This window comes from Alexandromys fortis, unplaced genomic scaffold (assembly GCF_014885135.2).
Source record: "Alexandromys fortis isolate MF-2015 unplaced genomic scaffold, M_Fortis_MF-2015_v1.1 scaffold_18, whole genome shotgun sequence".
Taxonomy (NCBI): domain Eukaryota; kingdom Metazoa; phylum Chordata; class Mammalia; order Rodentia; family Cricetidae; genus Alexandromys; species Alexandromys fortis.
In genome coordinates this window covers 18,168,066-18,184,133 of record NW_026067897.1, presented here as the reverse complement: position 1 = coordinate 18,184,133, position 16,068 = coordinate 18,168,066, and the positions used below count along the sequence as shown (strand labels likewise).

The 16,068-nt window shown below is 46.1% G+C and overlaps 1 protein-coding gene across 2 annotated transcripts; it reads left to right on the top strand.

Moving 5' to 3' along the window:
* The first annotated feature begins 9,104 nt into the window (after positions 1-9,104).
* Tal2 (TAL bHLH transcription factor 2) lies at positions 9,105-15,038 on the top strand. 2 transcript variants are annotated; one of them, XM_050164852.1, is made up of 2 exons: positions 9,105-10,460; positions 14,689-15,038. In XM_050164852.1, the coding sequence occupies exons 1-2, from the start codon at positions 10,456-10,458 to the stop codon at positions 15,023-15,025; spliced, it is 342 nt and encodes a 113-aa protein (XP_050020809.1). In that variant the 5' UTR covers positions 9,105-10,455; the 3' UTR covers positions 15,026-15,038. The 2 variants fall into 2 exon arrangements, with proteins under 2 accessions (XP_050020809.1, XP_050020801.1); XM_050164844.1 differs by having other exon boundaries at positions 9,105-10,683.
* Positions 15,039-16,068: the final 1,030 nt, after the last annotated feature.

The window sequence follows — 16,068 nt, the reverse complement described above, 5'->3', positions numbered from 1 at the left end:
AGCCCTGGCCCTCAGTGCTGGCTGGCAGCATCATCTTGAACACAAGAACGGGCATGGCTCCTGACCTTCTCAGGGCAGGGGTGAGGCACACCAGAGGAGCCACAGCAGCCTATCACCTCACATGGTACAGGGTGGAGTTTCCCATTCTTTTTCCACCAGTAACTATAGCGTCTCTGCATCGGGACGATGGGAATCTTGGCGCCATAGCTGCCAGCAGCTGCTTCTTCAGGTCAAAGTTACTCAGGGCTAGAGTGTACAGAGAGGCTTGGCTGGTGGTCTTGCTCAAAAGCGCCGAGGAAATATAGGACAAGGTGGGGTCTTGTCCAGAGGTTCTCTGGGAATTAGCACAGGCCTTTGACAACTATTGTAGAAGTTAGTTGAACTGCGGCGAGAACGCTGCTAGCAGGAATCTGGGTTTTGAGAACCGTTTTTTGACCTGTAATAGTAGAGCAATGAGGGAGTCCTGTAGTCCATAGTAGGCCTGTGCATCACAGTGCATCACGGTGCACCACAGCGCATCACAGCCGGCGCATCACAGCTTATCACAGTGCATCACAGCGCATCACAGCGCATCACAGTGCATCACAGTGCATCACAGCGCATCACAGCGCATCACAGCCGGCGCATCACAGCTCATCACAGTGCATCACAGCGCATCACAGCCGGCGCATCACAGCTCATCACAGTGCATCACAGCGCATCACAGCGCATCACAGCGCATCACAGCGCATCACAGCCGGCGCATCACAGCTCATCACAGCGCATCACAGTGCATCACAGCGCATCACAGTGCATCACAGCGCATCACAGTGCATCACAGCGCATCACAGCGCATCACAGTGCATCACAGCGCATCACAGCGCATCACAGCTCATCACAGCGCATCACAGCGCATCACAGCGCATCACAGCGCATCACAGCTCATCACAGCCGGCGCATCACAGCTCATCACAGTGCATCACAGCTCATCACAGTGCATCACAGCTCATCACAGCGCATCACAATGCATCACGGCGCATCACAGTACAGACAATGCCAAGAGGAGGTGCCCATCTGCACCTGCTGCTTTCGGTTGGAGATCAGGCCGGGATGAACTATACATAGTTGGGCCGGTAGAGATTTTAAATTCTGGGTCTCAGTCCTCATCCTCAGCTCCTGGAACCCCAGACTTCATAGGGATAACAAATTCCTCTAGTTGTCCTAGAGGGGATGGGAGTAGTTGGGACTAACCATTGACCTCACTTCTACTCTATTTGGGCCCTAATAAGTCAGATGGAATAAATCCATCTTGTTTACATTTATGCTCATCCCCCACCCCGTATCCCAGCCGAGTGTCTGCTGTGCCCACCAGAAAGAGTTGAAAACCTTATTACAAGTGAATGGCCCTGGGCCAGCCTAGAATCCCCGCAAAAGCATAGAAACAGTGAATGGAGGCTGAGCCAGGCTCATGGCAGACCACTTCTGTTAGTGTGAGTCTTCAGAATGGGTCTGAACCAGCAGCTGGTAACCTTTATTTCAGACCATTTGCAAAGATGTCAAATCTTCAGTGGTTAAAAAGACAGATGAGTCTTGAAGAGGGCAGAAGTAGGCATTAATATCTGCTATTAAAGGCAGAGGTGAGAACCCTGGTGGGAAATCAAAGTTTCTTTGTCGATCTGTTTTCTTTGTGGTGTCTTCGGATTGGATTTAAAGAGATTTTCCTAAACCGCTTCCTGGAAACCTTGGCTGGATCGGAGGATAAGGAGGGTGCTGCTGTCAGGGCCAGGCCCTGTGTGTGTGTTTGGTTTGGGATTTGTCAGTCTGGAAAGCTGGGGGTGGGAGGCGGAGTGGGGGCTGTGAGCAGCTTGAGCCTGGCAGATTTCCCCCACCTGCCTAAAATACAGCCCAGAGGGAGCGGAGAGCCCTCTTAGCTCCACCCTGCACCTCCACTCTTTGCCCCTGGATCTGTGGCCTTTATTTCAAGTCTGGTCCCCTGGGGACTGAGTGGGGAGTGAGGACAGCTGATAAGCCTGGCACTATTGACTTTATGGGGAATATTCAGTGTATTTACTTTCTACACATAAGCCGCGCTCTTATCTGTGGCCCACAGAGCATCTAAATCCTGCTCAGGGAAACAGTTTGATGAGTCATGGTCTTGTACAAAGACCAACGAATAACGAGGGGGAAACATCCCACCCACACCTTTCTCCCCTCTAGAACCTGGTCCTGCCCACCCCACCCCATCTCCCTCCGTTTTTTACCTCTGCACTTGGGTTTATTGCTTAAAAAAAAAAAATAGAAGCATTCATTGCTCTAGGCCTATGGAGTCAAGGCCAAGGCAGCATTGTCCTGAGAGGTTGGTAGGCAGCTGGGCATACCCAGAGCAGTGTGCCCCTCTAATTGGTTACTATGGGGGGAAATGCCCATTCACTTGAGGCAGTTACACGCCCCTCTTTGTGTTTCAGTGGTCAACATTTGCTCCGGACAGAACTACCCAGAAGGCCTCCACATCAGATGTGTTAGAGAGGATGTGTGTTTGCGTTTGTGTGTGTGTATGTGGAGTGAACCAGATGTCTTAGAGAAGATGTGTGTGTGTGTGTGTGTGTGTGTGTGTGTGTGTGTGTGTGTGTGTGTGTGTGTAGTGCAGGTCTTACCAAAGAGGCGCCAGCCTGGCTCCTGGAGAGTGAAAATGATTAATGAATTATAAAACAATGAATAAATAATGCTTGAGAGAAGCTTGCTTTCATTACAGGCACCTCCCTCTTCTGGTTCGTCCACACTCCGTTATCCAGCGACACTGCTCCAGGTCACTCAGAGAGGAGGGCAGGCCAGAACCCTGGGCTGAACAGATGAAAGGAGGCCCTTCAGAATGCACTTTGCAGAAAATTAGGGCCATGTACTTACATTTCCCTATCCCTAAACTAAAAGAACAAGTATTTCAGTGTAGATTTTTTTTTTTTTGACAGTCTTATGTAACCTATGGTTTCAAGCTCCCTGCGTAGCCAAGGATAAATCTGAACTTTGGATTCTCCTGTCTCCACCCTGTTAGTATTGGGCTTACAGGACCCTAGCCCCACTTGAAGTTTGTCAGTGTGGAGCTGAAAGCCAGGGCTAGGCAAGCCCACTACTAGCTGAGCTACATCCTCAGCCCTCACGCCATTGACTTCACACGCTTAACACATAAGAGCTCACGGAGGCTTCACAAAAGCTCATAAAGTTGATGTTTACAGTTTGTAATTAGGAAAACTGGGGCCAGGGGAGTGAGCATTCTACCCGTTGGTGCGCGCATTCGTGATACAGGCTTCAGCTGGTCTGCGTCTGAAGCCAGTGCTCCGGTCTTCTCGTAGCTCCCTCGGGAAGTTGCCTCGCGTGTACCATTTCTTGGTATCTTAAAGCAAGGACTATTTATTGCTCCCATTTTATAGGGGACATCTTTGGAGTGGTCTTCTACCTGTCCGGTATGTATGCAGACCCCATTTAGGATAGACTCTGTGTGTCAGAGATTGTTTGAAGATTCTGGCTTATCTTTTCCGTTCTAACTCAGAGACATCTAAAGGTAACAGTCAATCGACAAACCCCCTTCCACTGAGAGAGCAAACCTAAGCTCTCAACCCTCTCTGCCTCTGCTCCCCACACTCAGGCAGAGATGGGGGCCAGATCAATGTACAGCTTGGTTTGCTGTCTCACCTGCTTGCATCCCTAGCTACCCTTCTTATTTGGGCGGGGGGGGGGGGGACTGTTGTGGTGAGGAAACAGAAAGAGGCTCCGAAGATGGGAGCTCATCAATCAGATTGCACAACGTGCCCCGTAAATGGAGCCCTTCGTACTAATGAGGGCCTGCCGTGGCTGCCAGCTCAACTGAGTTGGCTCTGTGCCCAAGGCTTGTATCTTTGAGTATATGTTTTGGACTTTAGCTTGGGTAAGTATAATATTTTGTTTTGTCTACAATTATAACTTACCTGGTAACTTGTACACACACATACATATGCTGTATATATATATATATATATTGATTATGTATGCCTACTACACACTCATATGAATATTTATTTATTTATTATTTTTGAGAGAGCATACTAGTAAGCGAACTTGAGCAAAATGCCTGAAGTGACACTAATGCTTAGGGTTAAGAAATGGGGGAGTTAGGTAATGGGCTCTCCTGGAGTTCACCACGTAACAAGAGACCGAAAATGAGATTTACTGTGAAGAACTCAGGATGGACATGCGGACACCTTTGTTGAAGGGGTACAGGAAATTTAAGCTTACCAAGAGAGCTTTTCCATGGCCAAGAGTCATGCTAGACCAAGAAAAAAAAAAAAAAAACTCTAAGCCTAAAAGAATGAGCACAGGGCCTGGGAAATGACTCCGTGGATAAAGTGTTAGGACAGGACTTCAGATCTGTCTGACTGCCTGTACTCCCAACAATGTGAGGGTAGTTATGGGTTGTCAGAGCAAGCTGGCTAGGAGACTAGACACGTGATCATTCTCTGGGCTCAGAGAGAAACCCTGACTGGTTATATAGAGTGGAACATGACTGAGGACGACACTTAATGTCAACCCCACCACCACGGGCAAATACAGACGCACCATGCACCCACCCACACACGTGCACGTAGAGTTTTAAATTTAAATTAAAACGCATGGTTTAATTTGGAAATAAAAACTTAGAAACAAAAATTATAACCTTAATAAAAAGCAAAATAGAATTTGTGGCAGAAACCTTGACAAAGAGGGCCATCTTTTATCGGTACAGGTACATTTCTCTAAATCTTCTAAACTTCTATGCGTCTTTAGACCCCAAAAGAAGTTCATCAAAAGACTTATAAACCTAAAGCAAGTAGGGCTTGGTATTGCCTGCCTTTAATTCCAACACTTAGGAGTAAAAGTCAACAGAGGCCAGCCTGGTCTACAGAGCGACTTCCCAGTCAAAGCTACCTACTGGGACCCTTCTGGAAAAACAAAAGCAACACAAACACAAGACAGAGAACAAACACAAGACAGAGACATTTTCACAGATCTACTGGGATACACCTCCAAGAATATAGAGCACTAACCTAATGAATGTATAGAAAAATGTGTTAGCTTTCGAACAAGGACTTTCTTATAGTGACTATGAAAATGTTTTTAAAAATAGGTTATATGTTGTTCCAAAATTAAAGTTTCAAAAAGCTATATTAGAACAAAAAAATTACCCTGCACATCTTTGAGTGTACTATGATAACATAAGAAACTAATAGCAAGCCCGGCGGTGGTGGCGCACACCTTTAATCCCAGCACTTGTGAGGCAGAGGCAGGCGGATCTCCGCGAGTTCGAGACCAGCCTGGTCTACAGAGCTAGTTCCAGGACAGGCTCCAAAACCACAGAGAAACCCTGTCTCGAAAAACCAAAAGAAAAAAAAAAGAAAAGAAACTAATAGCAAGCCATTGTCAATAACATCAAGTATAATACAATGATACTTTTTTTAAAAAGCCATACTTTCTAAAAGAGAAAAAAATAACAGACTTTAGAAGCGAATAGGAGTCAGATGTCATTGCACACATCCATGATGGAGACAAGATGACCACTCACTCATTCCAGGCCAGCCTGGGCATCATAGCAAGACCCTGTCTCAGAAACGGAAATAAAATAAATACTTAACCCTATTGATGAGTCTTAGGTCAAAATTTATACGGCAAGCTGCCAAAACTTATTTAAGAGGTAGAATACTTAAATATATATGCCTAGCAGGATATGCTTGTAAACTCTGTTTCGTATGAAGAACCAGCTAGTTCATATGACGAATAAATTGGAGATGCACGCACAATGTGTGGGTGGGAACGGGGATGACACCTGTACCACGAATGTGCGCACCAACCGGGTAGACTGCTCACTTTCCTGGCCCCAGTTTTCCTAATTACAAACTGTAAACATCAACTTCATGAGCTTTCGTGAAGCCTCGATGAGCTCTTAGGTGTTAAGCATGTGAAGTCGATGGTGTGAGGGCTGAGGATGTAGCTCAGCTAGTAGTGGGCTTGCCTAGCCCTGCCTTTCAGGTCCATACTGACAAACTCCATGTGGATGAACAGGGATGAATAACTGGATGCAGAGAAGTACAACACACTGATGCCCGGAAACCAAGAACTGAGGATGGAGAGAGGGGTTTAGCTTGGGGAGTGGGTAGGAAGGGTTAAGACTGGTTAAGGCAGATGCTTAACCTCTAGTTAAAATGACTTTAGCCACCCATACCCACCTGGTCTGGCAGAACCTCCAAAGACCCCTCGTTCTTCCTGAAACTGACAACCCATAGGGGACTGGAAGGCCAGCATACACGGGCTTATCCAGACAGATCAATTAAAGGAGCAGGATCAGGGAGTCCAACCGCATCAGGCTCTCCTAGGGACCTGCCCATCCCCCCGACCCTCTCCAGCAGCTCCGCAGGTGCAGTCTCTCCAGGGGGTAGTGAGAGCCATGAATAGTAAGCGTTTTAGCTCAAGCACATAGAGGCGTTTAGCTGCCTAAATTTAATCCCCCAATAATCGGATTATGTAAATTCCTACTCCAACCTCTTCCACGGCGGGACCTAGCTTCTAAATGCTCTACACTGGGAGAATGGGACCGGAGCGGACCCATCACTCTGAAGAGCCACTGTAGGGAACCGGTGTACCCAAATGGCTTCTAAAAGCACAAAGCCAACAGTAACATTTAAGAAGGTTCAGGAACAAAAGCCAGCCCTCTTCCAGTGTACTAACATACTTACGTTCCTTTCCCTGAGCCTCTCCTCTTGGTCTGAGTTCCTAGCCACTTTGGCAGGTTTTATTTGGTAGCTTGTTACGCTGAGCATCCTCCATTGGTTCTTGCCTCGATTCTTTTTCACAAATGGAAAACGGGCGACGGAGAAACTATATCACCTCACGGTTTTTGGCTAAGGTGAAGGACAGCAAACTTCTGTGTGGCTGGTCAGAACTGTAATATAATCGGACAGCGTGGGAAAAGCACAGACACCATAGGAACAACTTCTCTCCCACAGCGCACCGAGAGAGCAGGGGGCAGAAAGAGGAGCAAGCCAAGGGTGTTTTCTGCAAATATTAGGTTGTGTCTCTGTGCACAAATTAGCCAGCTCTTCTTATTCCTTGCTCCACTGCATCCTCAAGTTACAACAGAAGGAGTCTTGGAGCCCCCAGCTGTAGTTACTGGTCGCATCTTTGCAGCACAGTGTTCTCTTCATGTCCTCTAGCCTGGCCACCAAGATTCCAGGCACCCACGACCCTGTCCTGCCTTTCGTACATTCGAACCCTGCTCCTGGCCTTCTTTGTTGCTGTACCCATGCTCCAACTTCTACACAACAATCTGGGCATTTGGGAACTCTGACTTGCTTGACAATAGGCCCGGAGCCCATTTTCAGTGTTGGTTTGGGGTTTCTTTTCAAGTCTGTGCAGATCTGGAGTCCACATACTACAGAAGGCCTTTCACTGAAATAGATCGAGCTCTGGGTAGAAAGAAATTAGGGAGAAGGAAATTAGGAGTCTCCATTTGTTCCCTTACCTTGAGTTCCTCTGTTGCCAGTGGGAGCCTTGCTCAAGGCCTTGTTTAAACACCAGCCCTTGCCAGAGTAATGCCTGATTGTCCAACCAGAATCTTTTACTTCTTGTCGTAACTGTAATTTATATTCTCTGCTACTCAGGACTGTCAATCTTGTATTGAGTGTGCTTGTCATGTCTTTTCCACCTTTCTGGTTCCACCCACATACCTGAGATTTGTAATTCAGGCAGTATCTTTTCGATCTGTAATAAAATGATGAGTTTCAAGGAATCCTAGGTGTGAGGAACATCCTGAGGTCTTAGGGCCTCGCCGCATTGGCTTCTTTCCTGTCACATTAGGGCTATGATAGGTTTGGTGTTTGCTCCATGGTACCCAGGCTGCAGGAGCAACCTCAAACACGACTTTCTCACTGCTTCAGCCTGCAGCCATCCTGTTGGAGCTTCTGCTCCATGGTCTACGTGAAATCTGTTCACATGCCATTGGCTGATGCAAGGCACATGACAAAACCTGGCCCTGAGACAGGAATGTATATTCTTTCTACACAGCTGCTGGTCACATAACAATGGAAGGGTTTCTATAACCCTCTCACAGAGAAGGGAACTAGAATGTAGTTGTAACAATAATATAATCAACTACAACAAAAATCTATTGATACTATACTATGTGCGGCTTGTGATCCTAACTAGCTTGCCTGTTTTTCTTCCTATTTGATTCCCGCAGTTCCAGCATCACACTCATTTTACAAATAAGGAAACTGAAGCAGAGAGAAGCTGAGTGATTTGCCTGGCATCGCACAAGTGAACAGACAAGAAATTTCAGCTTGGGTGACTACAACCCTAGAGTCACTTGCTCGTATTCACCAAGGTGCAATGTATTTATGAATTTATTGTCTCAAATCCTAGGGCCTTCAGAGAGAGAAATACCTAGAGACTGATGGTTTAATCAGACACTAATCAAAAACATTTGGTGGACATCTATTCAATGCGGTAATGAGGGATATAGAAGAGATACAAGACAAGAGAAGTAAATATTACTAAGTGGGATGAAGCACTGAGAATACAGCAAAGGATGATGATGATGATGATGATGATGATGATATGTGTGTGTAGGCACAATCTTAGTAGCTAACAAGCTCTTAAGTGATGACTGATAAGTAGGGAAAGCCACTTGCTGCCAAACCTGACCTTCTGAATTTGATCCCTGGAAGGCACAGAGTGGAAGGAGAAAACCACACCTCTCGAGTTGTTTCCTAACCTCCCCACACTCACCTTGGCGCACCCGAGGCAATAAATGCATAAGTACAATTTTTAACAATTTAAGGCTCGTCACTGGGAAGGCGGCACCTGAGTAAAGACTGGAGAATATCAGTGCCTTGAGGGCGGGGTTTTGTGCCTGGTTTTGTTTGGAGTTATACTCTCCACACCTGAACACGGCCTGAGCAGGGCTTAAGTTTCCAGTACTGACCAGACACACAGCAAAGTAAGGAGAGGGGAGGGGAAAGAAGGGGGAGAGGAAGGAAGGGGAGGGGAAGGAAGGTGGAAGGAGGAGAGTGGAGGGAAGGAAAGGGAAAGGAAGTACTTCCATGGGCAGCCTGTGAGAAGAAGAGGGAACTGTACAAAGGCTAGGAGGCAGCAGGGTGTCTGACTTGTTTCTGATAGGACAAATCAGAGTCTCTGGAGGGGGATGAACCCCAGGGAAAGAAGAGACAGATCGAGATAAAGAGATCTCAGGGACCATTTAAAGGCTGCAGTTCACTTTCCTTCTGTTGTTTTGTTGTTGTTTGTTTGTTTGGGTTTTTTGTTTGCTTGTTTGTTTTGTTTTGTTTGTTTTTGTTGTTCAGACAAGGTCTCTCTCACCACCAGGAAGGCCTCAAACCTCCCACCCTCCTGCCTTGGAGGTTGAATGAACTGGAAAGCCACAAGAGAATTTAGATCTGAGAAGTGACAGAGGTCTGACTTGTGTTTTCTCAGACCATCCTGGGAGATGCAGGACAGAGGAAGGAGGCAGAGTCCCTCCATCCCTGAAATAACCACGCCCTGTGTTGACCAACAGGAAAAAGTAGACCAGACCCATAAATCCATCAATCTCTGCAGTGCAGTGCTTTCAAACTTCGTTGTGTGTCTTCATTTCCTGGCGATATTTGGTAAAATTGCAGGTTACAGGCCGTTTCTCCCAAACTCATTTAGCGGGTCTGGAGCTGGGCATTGGGATCAGACGACGCCTGCGCTGGGATTTGAAGAAGCACCCTGTGAGTTAGCAAGAGTTCTAAGCTTTCGGGTGCTTGGCTGGAAGAGGGGGTTGGAAGCAGTATCCCCTCCCCTAAAGCCTCGGACAAAGAGGGGTCCTCCTTCCAACATTGCTCCTTAGCCGCTGCACAAGGGAAGGTTGATGCGGCAAAACGGGGAGTAACTGGCGGGTGTCCTCAGCGAAAAGCGCCCCCTCCTGCCGCCAGACAAAGGGCGGTGTCCTATAAAGGTTGTGACAGAGGTTCTGTGTCCAGGCGAGGGCGCACACGGACAGCCGATGTCCGCTGCGACAGACACTGACAGCGCGGGCTCCCAGCTCCTGGGAAGAAGTGCGTTGACCTAAGAGAGCGGGAGTGGGCAGAAGCAAAGGGGCCACCGGACAGACCAGAGAGAACAGAGATGTGGCCACTTGGTAGCAGCCACTTAAGGGACTCATTAGGTGACCAGGGAACTTTAGAGGGGCAGAGACAGACAGTGCCGCGGTACTAGGGAGCCTGTCTAGCCTCCTAAGGCACGTGTGTTGTTCAAGCCGTGTCCGTGGTTAGCTGGAACCAGCGCCAGTCCCCTGCATCCCAGAGCATCTCCGGGGTTCTTTATACCGCCGCCAGCTCTCTCAGCGATCCTCCGATACTTTGCAGATGTGTAATTTCAACCTCTAGATGCTTTCCCAGACTCCCGAAATAACATATCGGGCAGGTTTGCCACGGTGAGATGAGGTAACTTTTTGTTTTTTAAGAGTGGGGAGGGGATAGCTGGGAAATAGAGGGTTCGCAGACAAGCTGCAGATTGGACAGAAAGAGCAGAGACGTCAAGCGCGAGCAGGCTGCGAGGCACCGGTGTAAAGTGCGCCTCGGCCCCGATGGCCCCGATGGCCCCGATGGCCCCGGGACTCAAGAAAGTTGTTGAAGGAGACCGCCTCAGTCCGCTCGCCACAAAGAGGTATCCAGTGCGCTCGGCTGATTCCAAGCTTTTCGTGTGGTTGCTTAAGAGAGACAAACGCGATAGTCTGTAGAGAGAGTTCTAAGATCTGAGTGTATGATTATGTGTGAATGAGCGTGAAGTGCACATCTCAGAATCGCAGAAGCTGGGGAATGGGATGGGTTAAATAGATGGGAAGTCTTCCTTGTACCGTTTATTTTTTAATTTTTTAAAAACTGGTATAGAAAACTTTTAAAATTAACATAAAAGGCGTTCGATATCATTGTAACATTTTCAAATAACCTGTGATTGAGTCATTTCTTTTCCTCATCTCCCACCACCTGCTACCTTCATTACACCCCCTCCAACCACACACCTGTGTAAGTTTTATTTGGTATTTCTTTTTTTAACGGAGAGGAACTGTGCCTAGACTATTAGAACTGTGTTGGCTATTAGACTCCATTCCCAACCTAGCTCTTCAAACGGCTGTCCAGCTTTCTTCCTACGGCATATCTGCACTTCCAAGAAAACGTTGTGGGAAGATACAGATACAACAGGATAGAGTTGCAGTAGAGAAACTGACAACCTTACGGGAATAATAATAACAACAACAACAACAACAATAGCAGACCTGTGTGAGTCTGCAGGCCCGAGGAAAACCCTGTAGCGCTGTTAGCTGCAGATGTTTGTGCCTTTCCAGTTGGTCTGGGTTTGTGTCCAAGAACTGTGGACTCGGAAGAGCACTTTGTCTATTTGCAACAGTGGACACCTTCCCTAGGAGCGTAAGTAGTTTTCTTCCGTGAGTGTTACCTCCACCGGCGACAAGAGAAAGAGGTTGTACATTCTATCTTCATGGTATATTTAACATAACGTCATTCAGGTGCTTTCTACAGCACCCATGCCATAGTGAAATCAGTTGTTCAGGCAGACCTTGAAATCTTTTTTTAATTAATTTTTTTTTGTGTGTATGGGTATATATATGCGTGTGTTTACAACTCACATGCCTGGTACCCAGAAGAAGGGGTAGGTCCTCTGGAACTTGAATTACAATTATGAGCTGCCATGTGTGTTGTGGGAGTTGAACCCAGGTCCCATAGATGAACAGTCAGTGATGGTAACCACCGAGCCATCTCTCCAGCACTTATATCTCATATGTGATTTGAGTCTATAACCTTCCACTCAGGGATATGTGGCTAGAATTCGAAAGTCCTATCAACTTGAATAGGGAGATATTATATCTTTATTTTCGATTAACATTTATTCTAAATGTAGTATTTCCTCTATTTACAAATATAGCTGATAAAGTACATTAATATTCACATGGTTCTAAATAAAGAAAACCATTTTTATTCCTGTCTCAGAATAATGATTTTAAATGCATTAAATACATAGACACAGACCATTCCATTCCCTGTGTCTATGTATTTAATGCATTTAAAATCAATTCTAGTAGCTGCTCAGATACTATGATTTAAAATATAATAATATAGTAGCAAAGATTTATTCTAAGACAAGACAGTAGGGGTACGTTTGTCACTAGTGGAAGTCCCAGATACTTGCATCTCACATCTCAAATGCTGTGGATCTTTAAAAAAAAAAAAATCAAATGTCATTTCTTAGAAATTATGGTAGTATGTGTAGTTTTTAATGTGTTAAAAATTAAGCAAATGTATTACCACACTGCATTTTTAATTTCAGTAGGACTCATTATTTTCTGTATTTTAACTTACACATGTAAAATTTTGACAGAGGAACCAATATATATTTAAAGCCACTGTTCTTAGAGGACTGCAAACCCAGGCTTCCCTGGACCACCAAAAAGATTCGTGGTGCAAAAATGAAAAAAAAAAAAAGTTAATGAACCCCAGCCTAGCCGGAAGCCTCAGTAGTGACACTGATGTTTGCCCTTATTTCACCATCTACCCATGGCATCTGGTGTGAAATTTCCCCTCTCTTAGTTTGCTCTGAAATCAAGATTAGCGGCAATCAGTCCTTGCAACTGGAAAAAACACTAAATGCAATTTTCCTTTGATTTAAGAAGTATAGTGCAGCAATTTTCCAGTGGCCTCTATTTTGAGCTTTTCCAGCTTGTTAAGTTACTGATTTCTATTTCTCCCATGGAGAAGGAGAGTCAAACACTCAGGCTAAATCAACAAGGAATTACCAAGCATTCCTCTGATGGCAGCCTACATTTTAGAAGAGTCTTTTTCTTTTTCCTTTCCTTTCCTTTCCTTTCCTTTCCTTTCCTTTCCTTTCCTTTCCTTTCCTTTCCTTTCCTTTCCTTTCATTTTCTTTCCGTTCTTTCTTTCTTTTTTAACTGATCCTTCTGTCTGTCTAGTACAATAGACTCCAGCAGTCTTAGAAAAACACCACAACCAGTTTACCCTGCCTAATCTTCTTTGCTCTCAGCTTGAAAAGGACCCCTACTCCCCATGGGACTAGAGTTGACTTGGCAGTGAGCTAATCCCCCTTTTGATAAGACAACTTTGTCCCTCGGTTCTGGCCAGTTCCAGTGTGAACAACCCTAAGAGTTTCCTTTCTGTCTTCAAGTCCCCTTGATCTGCGTTTCTGTTTCAGGTATAGATGGGGTAATGTTCTGGCAACATGCTTCTATTGTAGAACCAAAGGCCGAAATATTCAGAAATGACTCAGGCTAGATACAGGGTTACGGGGCAGTGCACGTTTCTAAAGAGGAAGAGACCTAGTCCACAGGCCTGATTTCTAGGGAGGTGTGGGCTCCTTGGAAGCCTGCTCTAGCATGTAGGCGTGCTGTCTCTCTGCTTCTACAGAATCTATTTTCCTCCCTCAGGTAAACAAAAGCAGCTTGCTCCTGGGGGTCCAGGCCGTACAATAAAGCCATGCCTTGACTCATGACGCAGTTCTGCGTCCTCCTCAAGCATCTGCCATAGGTTGAGAATACACATTGACAATGGATTTGACACACCTAACCTATAGAAGATCACTTAGACCTGCATCCCTTAAAAGTGCTCAAGACGCTCACTTTAGCCTACAGTGGGCAAAAATCACTGGTGCGGGAGAATCGTGTTACAAATCACCAAAGCAAAGTCGATTTTATAAGAAAGTAGGACACTCCATATATAATTTATCGAACACCTCAGTCCACGAAACGCTAGCAGCACAGCACTGCACACTACAGCTCACTCTACTGATGGTGCAGCTGACAGGGAGCTGCAGCAGATCCCAGGGTCTGCAGGGAGTATTACCCTATGCTGTGAAGACTCATATAGATGGGGTTATGAAGAGGCTGGGCTCTCTCTCTCTCTCTCTCTCTCTCTCTCTCTCTCTCTCTCTCTCTCTCTCTCTCTTGCTGGGTTCTCTCTCTCTCTCTCTCCACTACTGCTCACTCCACTGATGGTGCAGCTGACAGGGAGTGTGCCACTATGGCCCGGCACCTTTCCTTTCTTCTGAAAAGCTCTTGACACACTGCACATTCACACCCAACACTTCCCGGGCTAAACATATACTTTATTCACATGTGTGCTCAATTCCATACTGTAGGTGATTTTGATCAGCTGGGAGAGATAGGTTATAAAGGAAGCAGTGGGGTTGGCGATGCAGCTTAGTCGGTCAGTGTTGCATGGCCAGCATGAGGCCCTGGGTTCAATCCTCAGCATGCAGAAACCAAAAAAATGGTGACATAGGACTATAACCCTAACATTCAGTAGGTAAAGGCAAGAAGAGCAGAAGTTCAAGGTCATCATTGGTTGCATAGTAAGTTTAAAGCCAACCTGGAATACATGAGATCCGACCTCAGAAGAGGGGAGCGGGGAGGGATTAAAGGCATTTTTGTAATGGTGACTTATAAACAGTAGGGAAGAAAAGGTTACAATGTTCTTCTTTTGCCCTTTCTTCTGCCATTCTTTTTCTCCTTAAACAAGATATTTCTAAAACACTCAAAATGGATTTCTTAAAGCCTGACTTAAGAATATTGAGCATTGCAGGCTCTTGGCAGAACATGTGATTGTAGTTCTTGGCCACCAAAGTCCCTTTTCTCTCCCATCTCAGGAACCTGGACATGACCAGTAAGATCTTCACAAACACGAGGGAGCGGTGGAGGCAGCAGAGTGTCAACAGCGCCTTCGCCAAGCTGAGGAAACTCATCCCCACTCACCCTCCAGACAAGAAGCTGAGCAAAAATGAAACGCTTCGCTTGGCAATGAGGTATATCAACTTCTTGGTCAAGGTCCTGGGAGAGCAAAGCCTACAGCAAGCAGGAGTAGCTGCTCAGGGAAACATTCTGGGGCTCTTTCCCCAAGAGCCCCACCTGCCAGACATGGATGAAAGACTTCTACTCAAAGACTATGGAGTTGCTTCCCCTGACCCCAGCCGTGAGGCTCCCTAAGGTGGCTGTGGCTGTTGGCGGCACTAGTCGAAGAGTTCTGTGCTTGTGTGTGTGCTATGGAGAGGTGTGATGCAGGAAGTGATGGGGACAGAAGCTGAGAGCCACAAGGGGACTTGAGGAATGTCGCTCTAGCCTCATTACCCCAGGACTTCAGGCAGAAGGACTTGCTCCGTAAGTCCTTTGCAAGACGATTGCAAAACAGCAAAACAACCATTAAATTTAAACTGCCACCTCGCTCATGGCTTCAGTAATGAGGATCTCAGAGGAATGAACGATGCTTGTTGCCCTCTGAATATATTTAAAAATTTGCTTTGAAAAAGGAGATGTGTCTGATTGAGGGTAGATACAAGAAGTCTTAAGACTGATGAATGAAAAGGTAGCCACTGTGGAAAACCAACCCCAGAGAGGCATGGGTCATTTCTGGAGGGATGTCCCTTTGGGCAAAGCAGTGAGGATTCTGTGGGAGGAAAGGCTCCATGTCCTTCGACCTCTATATACTTATGATAACCTACCTGGCTGCATAGTAAGTGTGAGGTCAACCCGGAATACATAAGATCCAGCCTCAAAAGAGGAAGAGGTCAGGGCTGGAGAGATGGCTCAGTGGTTAAGAGCATTGCCTGCTCTTCCAAAGGTCCTGAGTTCAATTCCCGGCAACCACATGGTGGCTCACAACCATCTGTAATTAGGTCTGGTGCCCTCTTCTGGCCTGCAGACATATACACAGACAGAATATTGTATACATAATAAATAAATAAATATTAAAAAAAGAGGAAGAGGTCAGGGGAGGGACAAAACACAGATTTGTAATGTTGACTTCGAAGTTGAGCCTCTGAAATAAAATGATGGATTCCATTCATTCGAGGAAAAACCCTGGTAATTTAGGAGCTAGACTTCATAGTTTTCTTATTAAAAATTAGCTGAAATGAGGGAGTGAACCCCTAAGAAGTTTGACACATTGGGTACTAAAACTTTGAATGCAGCCTAAATTCCTGCTGACTTAAGCTCTGCACAAGTCAATAATTATGAAAAACCCCAATAATGGC